Genomic DNA, 18,164 nt, shown 5'->3' with positions numbered 1-18,164 from the left:
AGAAACTATTGATCCCACTCACAGTGTGCTGCATCACATGCCTATTAGATTTCTTTTGTTACATGCTGTGTTGAGAGTTTTTCATCTTCCACTTTTATAATCAACACCCAAACACAGACTATTGAACCAGTCTGCAAAGATGTACAAATTGGTTGGAAATAAAGTGTGACAGAAAGGGAAGTGTGAGTTTAGCTTAATGTATCTTATTCCTGTTATTGATATGCCACAGTAAAAATAATTCATTTACAGTATCTTAAAGATCGTGTCTGTGTTTTATATTTACAGTATTCATACTTATATATGCTTGTTAATAAGTGGACAGAAATATGCCGACTAGCTATATCCATCCATTGCAAACTAGCCAATTAGTAATTATATGCAATTTTTGAATGCATGCCACTAATGTGGTTGCTGCTAAGTTAGATGGATTAAACTGATACAGTACTGTGGCAGAAATCATGGTTTCCCTCAATTGACTCCTCATTGTCTTCTTTGTTATTTTTTTAAGCTATCATCTCCAAGTACTGAGAACTGAATTAACTCTGGTCAGGGATTCAGAACTTGAGTGAAGGTGTTCCAGAGAAAGTTGTCTGTATTTAATACAATTGTAATTCTATTTTAATTCTATTTTACAGATTTTATAGCATGCAAAATGTCAAGAATGCACAATAGTGTAGTGTACATTCTATAGATTATCTTTTTGTACCAGTAGGCTATTAGGTACCTAACTAATTACTACAAGGTCTCCTTCATCGCATTACACCTGGGTTTTATTTGTACTCCTGCCAGGCTTATGTAGTACTTAACCTGTCTTGACATTTTGTTAAAAGTTGGAACGTAATGAAAGACTCAAGGAGAGATCATGGTCTTTTGCTACTTTGGTGCCTGAAACGTGATTACCTGAAATCATTCTGTCATTCATTCATCTTTTTTTTCATCTGGGTGACTCAAGTTCTCTGGACAGGAGACCAGTGAATGGCACAACATCATTCACACACATTCACACACTCATTCACACCCACTTGCAATTGAACATAACAAGAGCATGGTTTTGCCCAGTGGGATGAGACAAAAAATCCAGATGAAATTCCTTTAAACACAAGTAGAACAAATATTAATAAGTATTAGACAAATCTAGACAAATCTGACCAAACATTGTTTTGGATTTTTAATTTTTTAATAAGCACTTGTTGGGATTAGATGCGTTCTGGTAACAGATATGAAATATTATCACAGGAACTTTCCAGATCTAGCTTCTAAACTGTCCTGCATGAATGAAAGCCACAAATCCATCAGGATCTTAAACCAGGGTGATGAACTAAAAGCACACATGGTAACCTACTGGGGATCAAAATATTGTCAAAATAAGTTTTTTTCTTGTTGGGAGCAGCTACTACAAATTACCCAGAATACCACATTTTGTATGCTTATAATAAGCCTTTGGTGATAAAAAAAGTAACTTATTTATTTGTTTATGCTGGTTTGAAAATTTCATTATGGAGTATTCTACATATTTATTTATTCTCCTAATAATCATGCTTCTCCTAGAGCCGGTATAGTTTTTTTGGTTTTAACGTGTTAGTTCTGTTCCAGCGTCAGAAACACAATTTCACTAAGCTGATTATGTCTTAAACCTCTAAATTCCATCTTTCCTTCTGCTTTCCATGCTGTTTCTTCCCACACATGTATACTCCTTCTAATTTATTAGTAGTTTGTTGTGAATCTGGGGGAGGGAAATGTATAAAAAAAAAGGTATATTAAAAAAATATGTGTATAATATCGAATGATCTTACAAACTTGTGTAGTGCTTGCATATGCCAACAAATATATTATTTTAACATTGATGAGAAGATTCCTGAAAAAAAAAAAAAACACTGATAAAGTTGCTCATTTAGCAGTAGAAAGGCATTGGACTGTCTGTCTCAGGCAATTGCTTCTGTTAAAAAACAGAAAATATGTACCTATCCTACTATAAACTATCATTATGTCTTTGAATAGCTATCTAATGATTATTTATAATCTTGTTTTATGTTTGCATTATTGTAAAACAATTGCAACATGATATCCTGCTTGTTGCTGAATGGAAAATGAAAACCAATGATGGTGAAGCCCATAAAGAGCGCCAATTAAATATTTCACGGTAGCGTACACTATCTCATCAGAGGTGCCCCAGAGATGCCCCAGAAAGATGGCTTTTTGTATATTGGCTGCATTGTGTGCTGCACTACTGTGTGTCTGTGAACCATGAGACAAGATGTTCTACTTCCTGTGATAGCTTATGCCTCAGTTCAGCTGCTACACTCCTGTTATAGTGACTCATACAGCTCCATATCCTCTATAAACCTGCTCTGGGCCATGTACCCCGTCACTCAGGTCATCTTAGGCGAGATTTTTAAATGCAGATATCTGTATCTGTATTCAGATTTAAAGTGACAGTGGACGTGGTCTATAAGGAAGGAAGTGCATAAGTTTACTTAACTGCTTAACTCAGCTAAATCACTTAAGTGCACTTTTAATCTAATGTGACTGATGAGGGATGAGCTGGGGAAGTCTGTTAAAATTATGATTTCTTTCCCAAATCAAGGAGTTTAGTATAATCGACAAAGATAACTAACAAATAGCTAATTAACTGACTAAGATTTACTTTGATTTTTGGGTTTGTTTTCAAAAAAATCTGAAACATTATGATCATCTGCAAAGCTGGAATACAGCATTCCTACAAAGTCAGAATCTGAATATTTAATAGCATTTCATTATAAAAAATAATTTTCTGCAGGGATTTTCTTTTAATAATGATAGAGAACTTTCATGAAATAATGAAAATGTGCAATGAATGTACAAGATTAATATTTCAGTATTAATTCATTTAAAACCCAGCAGTGCACAGTGTGTTGTCTGTATGTGCTATTGAAAAGTTCTATGAATAAAGAATATTTCTTTTGTGAATTTGTCCAGTTTGCGCAGAAATATGACAGAAATCTTGTTTTAGGCAGACTTTAGGTCAGGCTACTGGGACAAACCACTGACAAATAATAATGTTTACTTTTTTTTATTATCTGTTATTCTACCTTTTTAGAATATATTATCTGTTCACTGCAAATAATGTATTCGTATTTCTTTACAGCCCAAACACCACACAAAAGAAGCACATCACAGAACAGGGCAAAACCAAGCAAAACCAAACAATGCTCAGAACAACGGCAAAAACAGCACAGAAAACGAACAGAAGGGCTTTCCTGCCATTGACGAAAGCCACAGACACGCCACTGCACTCACTTCACAAGTCTAAAGTGGACAAATTTGACCAAAAGAAAAAAAAAACAGAATGGTATGTCTTCAGTGTGTGTTTGATTTGGTATTTGATTAAAACGCGTACCTGGCAAATCCTAATGATGCGTTTGTATTACATCCAGGGTTCACACTGCTTTAGTGCTTAGCAGTGCACATTTTCATCATACCTCCAGTGCTGGGGGTTCAATTCCCAACTTGACCTTGTGTGTGGAGTTTGGATGTTCACCCAATACTTCTGGGGTTTCCTTTCAGTACTCCAGTTTCCTCCCCAATCCAAAATGGGGAGGAGCATGACAACATGATTTATAGGCTGACTGGCATCTCTACATTATCTGTAGTGCTTGTGATTGTGCACTGCATTTGACTGATACCTGTTACCTGTTGATACATTTACATCCCTAATACAGTATATAGATTGTTATTGTTACTGCTGATGTTATTGTTAATCATAGGATCGTTTTGAAATACTGTGACTTTTTCCAAAAATATATTTATAGTCAGGCATTATTGGCATCTTGAACTTTTTACACATTCATTAATTAATTTAAAAAAATTAATTAATCTTTTTAATCCTAGTTTATCTCGAAAGAGCTTGCCAACATTATTGGCACTCCTAAGAGGGAGTTAAATTATTGGCGTCGTATTTTTTTCTTGGCTCAGTCTACAGAAACGCTGTTTGCTAAATATCAAGTTGAAACAAGTTAATAACTGAAGTTACTAAAATACACAGATGGATGTTGACCTGCAAAGTCTGTTATTATGCTGAGATAGATAGATAGATAGATAGATAGATAGATAGATAGATAGATAGATAGATAGATAGATAGATAGATAGATAGATAGATAGATAGATAGATAGATAGATAGATAGATAGATAGATAGATAGATAGATAGATAGATAGATAGATTAACAAAAAATCACACCTCCAATTTCAAAGTCAAATGCATCATCATCATCATCAGGGTCACATTAAAAATGTCACAATTCTGAAAAAGGAAGATGGCACATGAGCATAATATATACAATATATGCTCATATAATATGCTCATATATATGAGCATATTATATATGACCAATGGGTTAATATTGATCTTTCAAATAGACAATTATGTACTAAGGGTGCGTAAAATTAACACTTTAAAAGTGAATATTAATTAGAGAAACAAAATGCACTACTAAATATCACAAACTGCACATGTTGTTCATTTAATGTATTTATGTTCCCAAAGGGAGCCAATATTTCTGGTGTTGACTGTGTAGCACATTTTGGTTATAAATCACTGTCATTAAATGACAGGACATCAGACACACAATCCTAAAAATAGACAGTGTTCTTGTGGTGAGGGATGGAAATTGTGACTTGTTGGGAAATTGCAAATCTAAATTCATGTGAGTATTTAGTGCACTTAGTGTATCTAACAGTAACGCTGTAACAGCAACTCACAGCTACACTGGCATTCTCTCAGGATTTAATAGCACAGGGATGACATCCTAGCTTGAAGGAACAGCTTATTCTGCGTGACATTTCTCATGAATCACAGCCACTGTGCAGCTAAAGCTCTGTGAGGTGGAGCTCAGGTGCAGCTTCCTCTGATAGAAGTTTAATATGATGTAGAGACAATAAATGATGCACTAATAGCAAATATCCTCCCAGAACTTATTCCAGTTGTATCAGAACAGAGTGTGTCCAAGCAACACCTTTCCCTCAGTGTAGAATGGCAATAGTTTTGACTGTCTTTATCCAGGCTGATTTGAGTACATGATGAACAGGCTCACATTAAATATATAATAATGGACACAAAGCAGCTTTACAGAAATGTCAATAGAAACCTGCTTTTGTTAGACAATTCACCATACTCAGGTCTGTTAGTAACTGATGCAGTTTCCCTGAACACATGACAAAGTACCAGTTGGACATCTAGTATTGATAATGTTCTGGTTTGTTCCAGGTCTACTATTCCTCTAGCTCCAGTTCCACTTACCATCCAATTTTAACAGTTTGTATTTTCATCTATTTTTCATTTAGATCCAGATCCCATCAACACTGAGCAAGAGGTGGGAGTACAATCTGAACAGAATGGCAGTCAATCACAGAGCATCATGCACACATTTATTCACAACTGTACAGTTTAGAGTGGAAGGAAAATGAAGATCCTTAAGGAAAACCACGTGCACAAAAGGAGAACATGCGAAGCTCTGGATTGAAGCAGGGATCCTGGAGCTGTGAGACCTGCAACACCACACTGCCCTCACATTTATATGTGTAGATTTAAGAAATATCACACAAGCTAGTGTGCAATTAAACTGAATATCAGCACAGCTGTGAGTTGTCTGTAGAGACAAGCCCACAGAATAACCGCACAATTGTGAGTGTGATATTGCTTTTATTAGCTAGTACATTTCTATAAATAAGAAATTATTATAAAATACAGGGCATTTCAAACACAATTTTCTTATCAAGCAGAAACAGATCTCAAAGAAGCCATCCATTTACAGCCTGTTGAACAGCTCGCTAGAATTGTTCATTCCTGATAAATGTGCTACTGTTATTCTCTGCTTTTCTTCCTTTTCATCCAACAAGCTTTCAGATTTCAAGCCAAAAGTTATATTCCAGAAAATATAGTGTGCGATGTCCACTAACACTACTGTAGTAACTGTATCAAACCAGGAAGTCTGATTTTACATGGTGAAGATCACTCTCACTTACTCACTCATTTTCTACCACTTTATCCGAACTACTCGGGTCACGGGGAGCCTGTGCCTATCTCAGGCGTCATCGGGCATCAAGGCAGGATACACCCTGGACGGAGTGCCAACCCATCGCAGGGCACATACACACTCTCATTCACTTACAGACTCGCACACTACGGACAATTTTCCAGAGTGGTGAAGATCAGAGTAAAGTAAACAAAGATCTGAGACCAAACTGAAAGCATGTTTATAGAAACATTTAAATACTTTAATTCCTGGAATAGACAGCGACAGGTGCTGAAGCTGCTTTATGAGTGCTTTTCTATTAATGGAGGTTTATCTTGATAAACCAAAAACTGCAGACCTTTAGGGCACAATTTGTGCTTCATGGATAACAAATAATAGCTACCTCAGTTGCTATATCACAAGGCTCTGAGGAGTGGGTGGCTTTGTTTCTGACTTTAATTCATTATTAATAGCTCTTGCTGTGCTCCAGCAAACAGCAACTCCCATAAAAGAAATCTCCAAATGGTTTATCTATATTTTATTGACTGTAAACAATGGCAGATCGAGAATTCTTTGCGAAGGAAATGCATCACAAGATAAATAGAACTTTATGAGCCACTGAAATGTAACCCATAGATATTCCAAATGAAATTCAGATCCTAGTCTGCAAATCAACCCCAGCTTCCAGTCAGCAATCAGTCAAATCTGCCTTGCAGTGAGTTCCACCGATGACGTGCAGTGATTTCATTGATTTATTTCTCATGCAATTTTTCTAAGAGGAATCACTAGATGGCGATGTTAATCTCAGACACGTTGATGGTTTACTCACATGGAATAAGAGAGGCCTGGTGTTGCCAGATTGCAGTTTATCCTGAATTTCTAGCTTAAATGTAAAAAAAAAAGCAATTAATAAATAAGGACGTTTTAATATAACAACAAATAGCTACGCAATGAATAATACAGCCTTACTGCAATACAAAAACATACCACAGCACGCTGAAATCTCAAATAAATAAAAAACCATAACAGGACAGATTTAGTATAAATTATTTATATTAATGTATTATGTGCCGTATATTGTTGTTTCTATAATTATCAGCTCATACACGGGGACGTGATTGGTGGATTATCGCTTTTCGTCAGTAGACATTTATGTAACATTTATTTAAAAAAAAAAAAGATTTTCCTGCTATCTTTCTATTTGTATTATTTTTGTCCTATACGTGAACTAAAGAAACCAAACTGTCTCACAGACGAAACGTTCCTAAAATATTAAATGTTACTATAAATGATTACTGATTGTTCTTTTTCTACTTTCATTATTTTATCATAATATATGATGGGATTTTGTTTTTTTTTTTGTCTAGAGCCTAGGTGAAAGAGTCTTTTTGTTATAATATCTGGCAACCCGCACAAGGAAGCCATTGCATTTCCAGCAGCGCGCTGTGAGCGGTGGCATGTTTGCATGATATCTTTGCTGAGAACAGTACTTTAAAGTTTTCCCAACTGTTCTTGTTTTTAATTCACAGTTTTTTTGGACATATACGAGGAATAAACCGCCAAGATGCCGCGAATTATGATTAAAGGTGGTGTTTGGCGCAACACCGAGGTACGTTGATAAACAAGTAGCTGGCTAGTTAGCATAGCCGAGCTAAATTGCTAACTAGCATGGCTAACTCTACTGATAATCTGAACTGCTAAATATTGTCTTAAGGGTGTTTAAACAGATATTGTGTAGTCTTATAATACTCATAGTAACTTTAGTTTGCAGTGTGTTTTAAACGTATAAACAATGCCTTCACAAATCACACCGTAATGCTAATGAAGCGTTAGCATTATAACTAGCCTACTGCTACAGCTAGCTGGCTAACTAGCTGTACCGACTGTATCTAGAACTTTTCTGCGATTAGATAATTAAAAAAAAACAGTGTAATATGGTTATACACGATGAAAACTTGTAGCACCAGGTTTATTATTGGAGCTTTATATTCTTTAACTTGACTGTAAGCTTGTGGCACTTTGTTTTTTAAGGCGTTAAAGCTTCAGATTCAACCCAAGTTAGTCAAGTATTGATCATGATGTCCACTATATTACACTAAAAAAAATATACAGTAACTCAGACCATCTGCCTGTAGTTTATGAACACAGTATGTGAGTGAAGAGAAATGTCTGCTTGGGTAGATAGAAAAATGCATGTTTATATCAGAATCAGGTTTATTAAGTGTGCTGACAAAAGTACAGACATAAACAACACTATGCTTTACAAGATAGCACAGACTATACAAGACAATGCAGATGTGATACAATTGACATTATGAATGTTAAATATGAATACAGAATATATGACTGATCAGTTATGTACCTAAAGTGTGAGCAGTGCATGGTGCAAACAACCAAAGTGTGCAATATTATGCTTTTTGTACAATATATAGCAGCAGTAGTGTGTGTAACATACACGGATGATGTGATGGCTGACGGTTCTGATAATGCAGTACTTATAGATATGAAGCCAGATATTTGGTTTGGCAGGTTTTGCAGTGCATCATTCATATTGGCCTGTGGTGGGATGTAAACTCCGGTCAGAATGAATGAGGAGAATTCCCGCAGTGAATAATAAGGTTCACAGTTTATGAACAGTGATTCTAGGTTTGGGCTGCAGTATTTTTCAGCACTGTGACATCTGTACACCACGTTCTTTAATGTAGAAACAGATTCCGCCGCCTTTCATTTTACCTGTGTGTATAAAAGGTTAAAGGTGCTGTTGGATCCAATACAAATAACATCATATTTCTGATTTGAACACTTTAAAAATGCATTAATTGTCCATTTAAGTCAAGAACACGTTTTGTTTTGTAAACAGATTGAGCCAGGGTGGCTTTTGTTTAACAAACCGTTTTTGTCTTGTCTCTACAGGATGAGATTCTTAAAGCAGCTGTGATGAAATATGGCAAAAATCAGTGGTCTCGTATTGCATCTCTGCTGCACAGAAAGTCAGCTAAACAATGTAAAGCTAGATGGTGAGTATGTTTTTTAATCACTCTTTGCAGCATGTAATTTTAGTATCCCAATCCAACTATTCTCATAAGTGTTGTGTACTATAATATTTTACCTATTTTTTGAGGGAGTGGTGTGTTTTTATCTATCTATCTATCTATCTATCTATCTATCTATCTATCTATCTATCTCTATCTTTCTGTCTCTTCTCCCTCCCATCTATCTGTCCATCCATCCTATCCTTCCCATGACAGAACACATTGACATTAAGCTTTGGTCCATGTAACCATCTGCTTGGCATACTTGCGTTTGAGGGTTTTTTTTTTTATTAATCCGTTCACTCAAAATGACCAGTCAAACCGACCATGAATTTACCGTTGATGTTTAGTTGTGAATAAAACATCCCTTACTGGACTTTGCTCTTCTAGGTTAGTATTAGGTTGTATATATCAATAATGACTCTATTTTGTTTAACCTCACCAGGTATGAATGGCTGGATCCCAGCATTAAGAAAACAGAATGGTCACGTGAAGAAGAGGAGAAGCTCCTTCATTTGGCCAAACTGATGCCCACCCAATGGAGAACAATAGCTCCCATCATCGGCAGAACTGCAGCACAGTGCCTAGAGCACTATGAGTATCTTCTGTAAGTGTGTTTGGCATTGTTCTTGTCTATTGTGAGTAAGTTTAATAAAATAATTTTTTAATGCATTGTTTATTTCTGACCCCAGAGACAAAGCTGCCCAAAGAGACAATGAAGAAGACACAAACGATGATCCTCGCAAACTTAAGCCAGGAGAGATTGACCCAAACCCTGAAACAAAACCAGCCAGGCCAGACCCTGTGGACATGGATGAAGGTTTTCATACTGTTTTCTGAGAATAGTCTGTCTTTTGCTCACCTCAAGTACATAAACATTTATTAATGTGCTGACAATTAATCAAGTGCTTGTATTTTTTCTGCAGATGAGTTGGAGATGCTGTCTGAGGCCAGAGCAAGGTTAGCAAACACACAAGGAAAAAAGGCCAAGCGGAAAGCCAGGGAGAAGCAGCTAGAGGAGGCGAGGTAAGATTACACATGAAAGATGTACTGTATACAGACACTTACATATGTACTGGTTGTGAGAGGGATTATTGTAAGTCTTTAAAAATACAGTGCATATTTTTGTCTGTCGAGCACCAATCGTCTTCCTCCTTCCTCCAGGCGCTTGGCAGCCCTGCAGAAGCGCAGAGAGTTGCGTGCTGCAGGCATAGATATTCAGAAGAAGCGCAAGAAAAAACGAGGTGTAGACTACAATGCAGAGGTTCCCTTTGAAAAAAAGCCTGCTCCAGGATTTTACGATACTTCTATGGAACAGTACGATCCACACGAGCCTGACTTCAAAAGACTTCGCCAGCAGCATCTTGACGGAGAGCTGAGAAAGTAAGTGACTGAGAGGGGTACGCTCCTGAGTGTATATACATAATACTTTAATAAAGTTCTTTGTCTGGCTGTACAATATGGCCATGTCAGTATAATAGTCAAAGTAGATGCATTAGAGACATTGCAGGTATTGTGATCACTTTTTATATGATTTTATTTTTAAATAATGAAAACCTTTTGCTTATTAGAATTAATTGATATAAGTTTTGTACTGTTTCTTTTAAATTTAACAAATATTGAAAATTTGATGTTTAAAATAGTTTAATGCCTTCAGATATCATACAGATTATTTCTATCTGTCACCTCTACCTACCAAGAGGGACCCCTTAAATCAGGGGTATTCAATTAAAATTCAAAGAAGTCCAGTTACTAAAATTTCCTCCCAGCAAAGGTCCGAATCTTATATTGTCACTTAAAGTAGTGTTACCCTCATGTTAATAAAATTAATAATGCACATACATTTCTATATAATTAATTGTTAAATTTCAAGTGTTTTCAGTCTGAACTTGTATGGCACTTGAATGGAAAACAATCCTGTAGTTGTCTTTACTACATGTCAAGTAACAGACAACAGACACCGAATTTCTTCTGAATGAAATAAATAAAAAGTGCAAAATCAGCTTTGAGCAGCCTAAACTTAGGGCCTATATTTCAAGTAATGTAAAACATTCAGAATCTTTTGAATAAAATAAGTGCTTTTAATCGTTAAGAAAAAAATTTAACAAAAGACTTTTGAGCTGCCCCTTCTGTAAACATTAACTACATTAATAACACAGGAACCTTAGGCAAAAGAACATTTCAAGTAAAATAGAACAGGGCAGAATTTACTGAATAAAAGAAAAGTACAGAGCTTTGAGCAGCTCCCTTTTTCCTCTCTCCTTTCCACCTCTCGTTACTCCCTTTCCATCTTCCATTCCTAGTGAGAGAAATGGGCCTGTAACTGTCCTGTCAGCAGTTTGAATCTTAATTGTCCTGCCAGTGTAATTAGGTGCATTACTGCCACCTTCTGCTCTGGAGTATGGAACAGAAACAATCTGTTTTTGGCTTGGCTTTTGATGACGCTCCTGTCGTAATAACTAGATTAACTGTGCATGAACGAAAGATTTATCTTTTTATTAATATCAAAGAGCTTATATAATCTTATAATATTAGATTATAATAAGGAGATGCTTAATATGATATTAGAATTTTAACGGGTCCGGGCAGACCCGTCACTCGGTCCGGATCTGGACCGCGGTCCGCCATTTGGTGATGCCCGCCTTAAGCGTATATTGCATTCAAATGTGCAAGATAAAGGCAGCTCATAAATTTTGCAGAGCATGGGTTTAGTTTGTGTCTCTGTAATTGAACAATGTTTTTATGGACTGCCATAGTGAAAAAGAAGAGCGTGAGCGTAAAAAGGACAAACAGAAGATCAAGAAGAAGAAAGAGTCAGACCTCCCATCTGCCATTTTGCAGACTAGTGGGGTGTCCGAGTTCACCAAAAAGAGGAGCAAGCTAGTGCTGCCTGCACCACAGGTAAGTAGTCATATATCCTGCTGTGGATGATGACGATGTTTTGTACATATGCACGGTTGTACACATTTCTACGCTCTCTTGGTTAGATATCAGATGCTGAACTAGAGGAGGTGGTGAAACTCGGTCAGGCCAGTGAAATTGCTCGCCAGACCGCTGAGGAGTCTGGAATCACAAACTCTGCTTCCAGTGCTTTGCTTTCTGAGTACAATGTCACCAATAACAGCATGGCCCTTCGCACACCCCAGACTCCTGCAGCACAGGACAAGATCCTACAGGTATCTGTGTTTTTGTTTTCAATCTGTCAAAATGTAAAAAAAAAAGCTGTTTGATCATAATTTCATGCTCACCATCACTACCACCATCTAATCCGGTATTTTCATTAACATTCATTTTATCATTTTAGGAAGCCCAAAATCTGATGGCACTTACTAATGTGGACACTCCTCTGAAGGGTGGTCTAAACACACCTTTGCATGAGAGTGACTTCTCTGGGGTCACCCCACAGAGGCAGGTGGTCCAGACTCCCAACACTGTGCTCTCTACACCCTTCAGGTACTGTTCAAAATGAATATTTTTAGTAAGCTCAGATTATAATGAGTGCAAATTTATCAAACCAGTGAAATCCTTAAAAACATGATCTTAAAATATTAAATATTTTGGCAGAACACCAAGTCATGGTTCAGAGGGTTTGACGCCTCACAGTGGCATGACCCCAAAGCCTTCAATAGGAGTGACCCCTGGTCGCACGCCCCTGCGGGACAAGCTCAACATCAACGCTGAGGATGGTGTAGTGGATTACACAGATCCATCTTATGCCAAACACCTGGTGAGTAGAAAAAGCCGCACAAGAGGAATCCAGTTGTTCTTGGGTTTTTTTGTTCTTTCAGAGTGTTATGTGATGTATATTTTCCAGCAACGAGAGTCTCGCGAGCAGCTGAAGTTGGGGCTATTGTCTCTTCCACTTCCCAAGAACGACTTTGAGATTGTGTTGCCTGAGAACGCTGAGAGGGAGATGGAAGAGCCAGAGGTCGACGAGAGCTTTGTGGAGGACGCAGCTGATATTGAGCTACGTAAACAGGTCAGGGATTTCACTTTCTCTTCAGCTAATTGTATTTCATGTAATAATATTTGTTCGAGTCCACACTTTATTTTACTTCCGAGTTTAAGTGGTCCTAGATCTTCATTTAAAAATATCTTGAACTGGGATTTAGTGCCATATGGGCTGGTTTAAATATATCAGATTCTGCTGAACTCCAGGGAATTTCATACAACACAATGTGTAGAGTTTTCACAGAACGGTGTAAAAAACACAAAACAGCCTGTTAGTGCAGAGTCTGCAGGCTGAAACACATCATTGATTAGAAAGATCAAATGAGTCTAGACTAGACTGATCTGACATATGACTAGACTGTCTGAGCTGACAGGAAGTCTATAGTAACTCAAATAAGCATTCTTTACAATCGTAGTTAGTAGAAAAATGTCTCAGAATGCACAGCAATCTTCGAGGTGGATGAGCTATAACAACAGAAAACCACATCAGGTTCCTGTCAGCCAAGAACAAGGATCTGACTCGTGCACAAGCTCAACAAACCTGGACAGTTGAAAATTAGAAAAAAATATTTCAACAAGTTAAGTTGAATCTGTACCCATGATAGTAGGAACTACATGCATCTTCACCTGTTTAATGTAATCCACCGCAATTTTCTATATATCCTTTCTGGCAGCTCAAACCAGTCAGGCCATTGTCCTCTGGCCTCTAATCACCAATGTCCCTTTTCCACCGAGGCAGTTTGAGTGCTGGTTTGGAGCCAGAGCCTAATTTAGAACCAGTTCTTTCTTTTTTGACACCCAAAGCACCGGCTCTGAACCAGGAAAAGTGGTTCTTGAGTGGCACCAAAACATAGGTGTTTTAGACTTAAGAACCGCTGGAGACAAATTATGTTCACTAGTGTTGCTGGGAAAGATGAGACGTATACAATGACGTAACACTTGGCTCTATGATGGCTCTCTAGCCCATGGAAAGGCAAACTGGCTCTTAGAAGGCTAGCCAGTGGAAAAGGGGCACAAGACCAAGGCATGTCCAGAACTACTCAAACTAGCCCATCTGGCACCAACAACTACTAGTATCTGCATGAATTGCATGTATCTGCTGCAGCCAACAGATTGAATAAGTGCATAAGAGAGCAGGATGATCCCAATCCAACTATAAATTGGATGTTGTATATTCTGTGCTTATATATGACATTATATTAGTTTACTGATGACTGCTGTTATTACATGGCTTTATTGCAGGTAGCAAGAGAAGCTGAGCGTGAGAAAGAGCTGAGACAGAGACACACAGCAGTCCAGAGGAGTTTACCTAGGCCCTCCGAGGTGAGTTGTTTGTTCAAATTCTCATCATGATTGAAAGGGTTTAACAAACAGGTTCTATATTTGACCTTTTTTCCTTATTTCAGCTGGATTAGTTCAACATTCCCTGCTGACACATTTAAATGGGTCATTGTAGTGTGTGTGCTGTAATGAGTATGTTTCTGTGATCAGGTAAATGAGACCATTCTGAGGCCTCAGAATGTGGAGCCTCCTCTCACAGAGGTGCAGCAGGCAGAAGAGCTCATAAAGAAAGAGATGATCACCATGATCCACCATGACAGCCTGCACCACCCATACACAGACATGCTGGCTAAGAAAGCTAAAGGAGCAGGCTCGGGTTCTACCAATGCTGAGCACGTTAGTTACCTGGAGAAAACACCGTACGAAAAAGTGGCAGAAGAGGACCTCAAAAAGGTCAGCTTTGTGTGATCTAACTTTTTATATGAAATGCAACAAATCGTTAATTACAGCCTGTTCATATTTAAATGAGTAAATGCATTAATTCCACACGTTGTGAATGTCAGGCAAAAGAGATACTGAGGCAGGAGATGGAGGTTGTGAAGCATGGCATGGGACATGGCGATCTTTCCATCGACGCTTATAACCAAGTTTGGGAGGAGTGTTACAGCCAGGTTCTGTACCTGCCTGGACAGAACCGATACACCAGAGCCAATCTGGCCAGCAAAAAGGACAGGATTGAGTCTCTGGAAAAGAAATTGGAGGTACAAGCAATTTTATTGCAGTTCCTAGATGTTACAGCAGGTGGCACTGGGTGCTTATTATTGGCTTTTTAATCAGTATTTATTTTCCATTGTTCAGCATGAATATGAAAAGTTGCGCTTTTACTGTTCTTTAATTGTAACATTAAGTAATGCCATTTATATATATAATATAAAAGCTTATGTATTGTTAGTTTATTTAAAATGCAATTAGTGCTTAATCTGTTATTTTCACTGTCATCTGTGAAGAGAAACAAAGTCCTGTCAATGGTGATGAATTTGAAGCTAAAAATATGAATACATAAAATAATTGACTTTGTTCCGATGTCAGCACTGATTTTTAAGGCAGATAAAAAGACATTCAGTTGGCTTCAGTTTTAAGGCTGGTATAGGTGCAAAGTTTCTGTTAATCATGGTAACCCCTGTCTTACAAAGGGTGCATTTGTTTCATATTTCTTGACTGAAACATGAGTGGAAACTTGGAGCCTATTCACACAGGAGCACACTCCCAGCATTGGGGGAGGAAGTAGAGGGCTAAGCGCTGCTGCACTCCCTTCATGCAGAGAATCAACAGGACTTGTGTTAACAGCCCTGCATTCCATGCTTATTAACAGGCCTCAGAAGTGGCTTGGAGTAGCATAAATGCATAAATGGTGATATCTATGGCAGGGTCCATAAACGGCAGCACACTTTCACCTTACCCACTGGTTTAACCACACCAGGTAAACAGAGCTTGGGCCCTGGGCACACTGGCCTCAAGTGGACAACAGATGCAGCTAGCCTTTCACACATGGTGAGACCACCACCGTGTTCACTGACCACAATGATCACAAGTTATAGTAGCAGACTTGCTAAATCTGCCAAAACCCTATCCTATCACAGGATGCTTGATCCATGTCGATGCGCTTCATCTGGGATGGCTCTACACAGGCAGTCTAAAGATGCACAAGATTACTGTGAAGGATGCCACTTAGAAACAATGACGATATCATTAGACTGCAATTGATAGGATCAGTTTTGTCTCTCAAGTCTCCATCAGTCTCCATCCATTTAAGAACTTCAATACATTACAGTAGCTCTTGTCAAGAGTGGGATAAGTTAGGAAAGGAAATGAACAGTAAGCTCTCAAAGTCCGAGTGGTGGAAGCAGAAAATGGCACAGATTTAAAACTAGAATTAATTTCCTAATTACACAATGATGACCATATAAGAGTTGTAGAAGGTAACTTTTTTTATTAAACGCACTATCAGGTGCCACTCCGATGAGGATGGATTCCTCCCAGTGTTTCTTCCTCATAACATCTCAGGGAGATTTTACTTGCCACCATTGCCTCTGGATTGTTCATTATGGATTTGTTTATAAATTGAAAATTTATATCTGAAATGTATATTTCTGTAAAGCTGCTTTGTGGCAATATCTATTGTTAAAGGTGTTATACAAGTAAACTTGAATTGAAGGTCACTTCAAAACCATATGCAGAAATACTAGCCAAATTGGATGATGAATTGTCCTCTGACAGTAGCCACCTTTACTGTGTTTTTGAAATTCATGCAAATGAAAAGAGGGATATAAATTAAACAAGACGTTGCGTTATCTATGTAAATGTAGTCACTGTGTAGCACAGGTGCAGATGAGCTGTTGGAGTTTACAAGATTACAAACACCACTTCAAATTAACGTAACTGCAACCTTTGAATCTGAAATATTCTGTCAAATATCAAATAGGTATATGTGTATAGTAGCTATAGATTCTGTGTGCCACTAAAATGTCTAATGTAAATCATATCCATGCTCTTGCTTTTGTTCTAAAATAAGCCATTGCTTATCTTATGCATTGCTTAACATGTTTATGTTAATGTTGGATTTATTAACACTGTGCTGCTTGACATCAAATTTGCCTATTCATTTGATGTTACATTGTTTTGACTGACTAATAATGATTTCAGTGCCGTTACAGGATTCACAAATTCTGATTTGGAGACTAATTAAAGCATTGTTCTGCCACTATTTGATGTGATACAGATTAACAGAGGGCACATGACAACCGAGGCTAAGCGGGCAGCTAAGATGGAGAAGAAGATGAAGGTTCTTTTAGGAGGCTATCAGTCTCGGGCCATGGGTTTGATAAAGCAGCTCAGTGACCTGTGGGATCAGGTGGAGCAGGCCCACATGGAGTTGCACACCTTCCAGGAGCTGAAGAAGCAGGAGGATCTGGCCATCCCACGCAGACAGGAGGTGATTTGTATTAGAAGTCTTAAATAGAACATTGTGCTTCAAACCTGAGAGAACTTGAAATATTTTAGAATGTAGTTTGGCTGCTGTGTTTATTAGCCTATTTGACATAGAATACAAATAGACCAATATTGTGCTTTCTTCTTTTTTTCAGGCTCTGAGAGAAGATGTGCAAAGGCAACAGGAAAGAGAGAAGGAGCTCCAGCAAAGGTTTGCTGATCTTCTCCTTGAGAAGGAAACTTTGCATCAGAGAAGTTCTTCAGAGAAGTTCTGATTGTGATCTGGGACTCTTATACTCCACCATGGCTGTGTCTACACAGTAATCTATAAACAAAACACAGTAAAAGCTTCTGAGTGTTTTTACTTGTTCAGCAGCGTTGTTGTACCATGTTAATGTTTGCTACTGTATCTTCAGTTTCAGCAGCAGTCACTTGGTCCTTAATTCTCATAAACAGTTGCAGGTGTTTTTTTTTTAGTTAGTTTTTTTTTATTTTGTTTGGTGAACATGTGGTTCATTTTGTAAATAAAATAACAGACGTCTAGCAGGATGTGCTTTATCCAGAATCAGGATTCAGCAGAAAGTGGTCTTGCACCTTTTCATTGCTCTATCATTGTGTGGAGAAACACACAGTCTCTGAAATAACCAGCTCTTTACCTAATAAATCGTTTGTTTCAAAAATCCCGTTGTTTTGTATCACAAATTATTGTTAGATCCAAATACATTTTCAAGGTTCTTCTCTTTATACACAGAAGAGTTTACATTTAGTGGAAGGAAGCTGAACTACAGTAATGAAACATACCAGTCCATGCCAGTAATACTGTACTAGTTGTTGATGTGATCAATTTATTGTTATTGTATAGAGTCTAGATAAAATTGAACTGTAATTGTATAGTCCAGATAAAGATCTTTCACTTTTATTC

The 18,164-nt window shown here is 37.7% G+C and overlaps 1 protein-coding gene across 1 annotated transcript; it reads left to right on the top strand.

Annotated features, from left to right (window-relative positions):
- The first annotated feature begins 7,402 nt into the window (after positions 1 to 7,402).
- On the top strand, positions 7,403 to 17,922 carry cdc5l (CDC5 cell division cycle 5-like (S. pombe)). The gene is made up of 16 exons (XM_027172729.2): positions 7,403 to 7,599; positions 8,904 to 9,007; positions 9,468 to 9,629; positions 9,715 to 9,842; positions 9,949 to 10,048; positions 10,187 to 10,405; positions 11,779 to 11,923; positions 12,010 to 12,198; positions 12,327 to 12,475; positions 12,587 to 12,749; positions 12,837 to 13,001; positions 14,216 to 14,296; positions 14,465 to 14,707; positions 14,818 to 15,015; positions 17,034 to 17,246; positions 17,398 to 17,922. The coding sequence occupies exons 1-16, from the start codon at positions 7,555 to 7,557 to the stop codon at positions 17,515 to 17,517; spliced, it is 2,424 nt and encodes an 807-aa protein (XP_027028530.1). The 5' UTR covers positions 7,403 to 7,554; the 3' UTR covers positions 17,518 to 17,922.
- Positions 17,923 to 18,164: the final 242 nt, after the last annotated feature.

The sequence above is a fragment of the Tachysurus fulvidraco genome, chromosome 12 (assembly GCF_022655615.1).
Source record: "Tachysurus fulvidraco isolate hzauxx_2018 chromosome 12, HZAU_PFXX_2.0, whole genome shotgun sequence".
Classification (NCBI taxonomy): Eukaryota; Metazoa; Chordata; class Actinopteri; order Siluriformes; family Bagridae; genus Tachysurus; species Tachysurus fulvidraco.
Note: the sequence above shows the minus strand (reverse complement) of the source record. Positions and strands in the feature narration are given on the sequence as shown.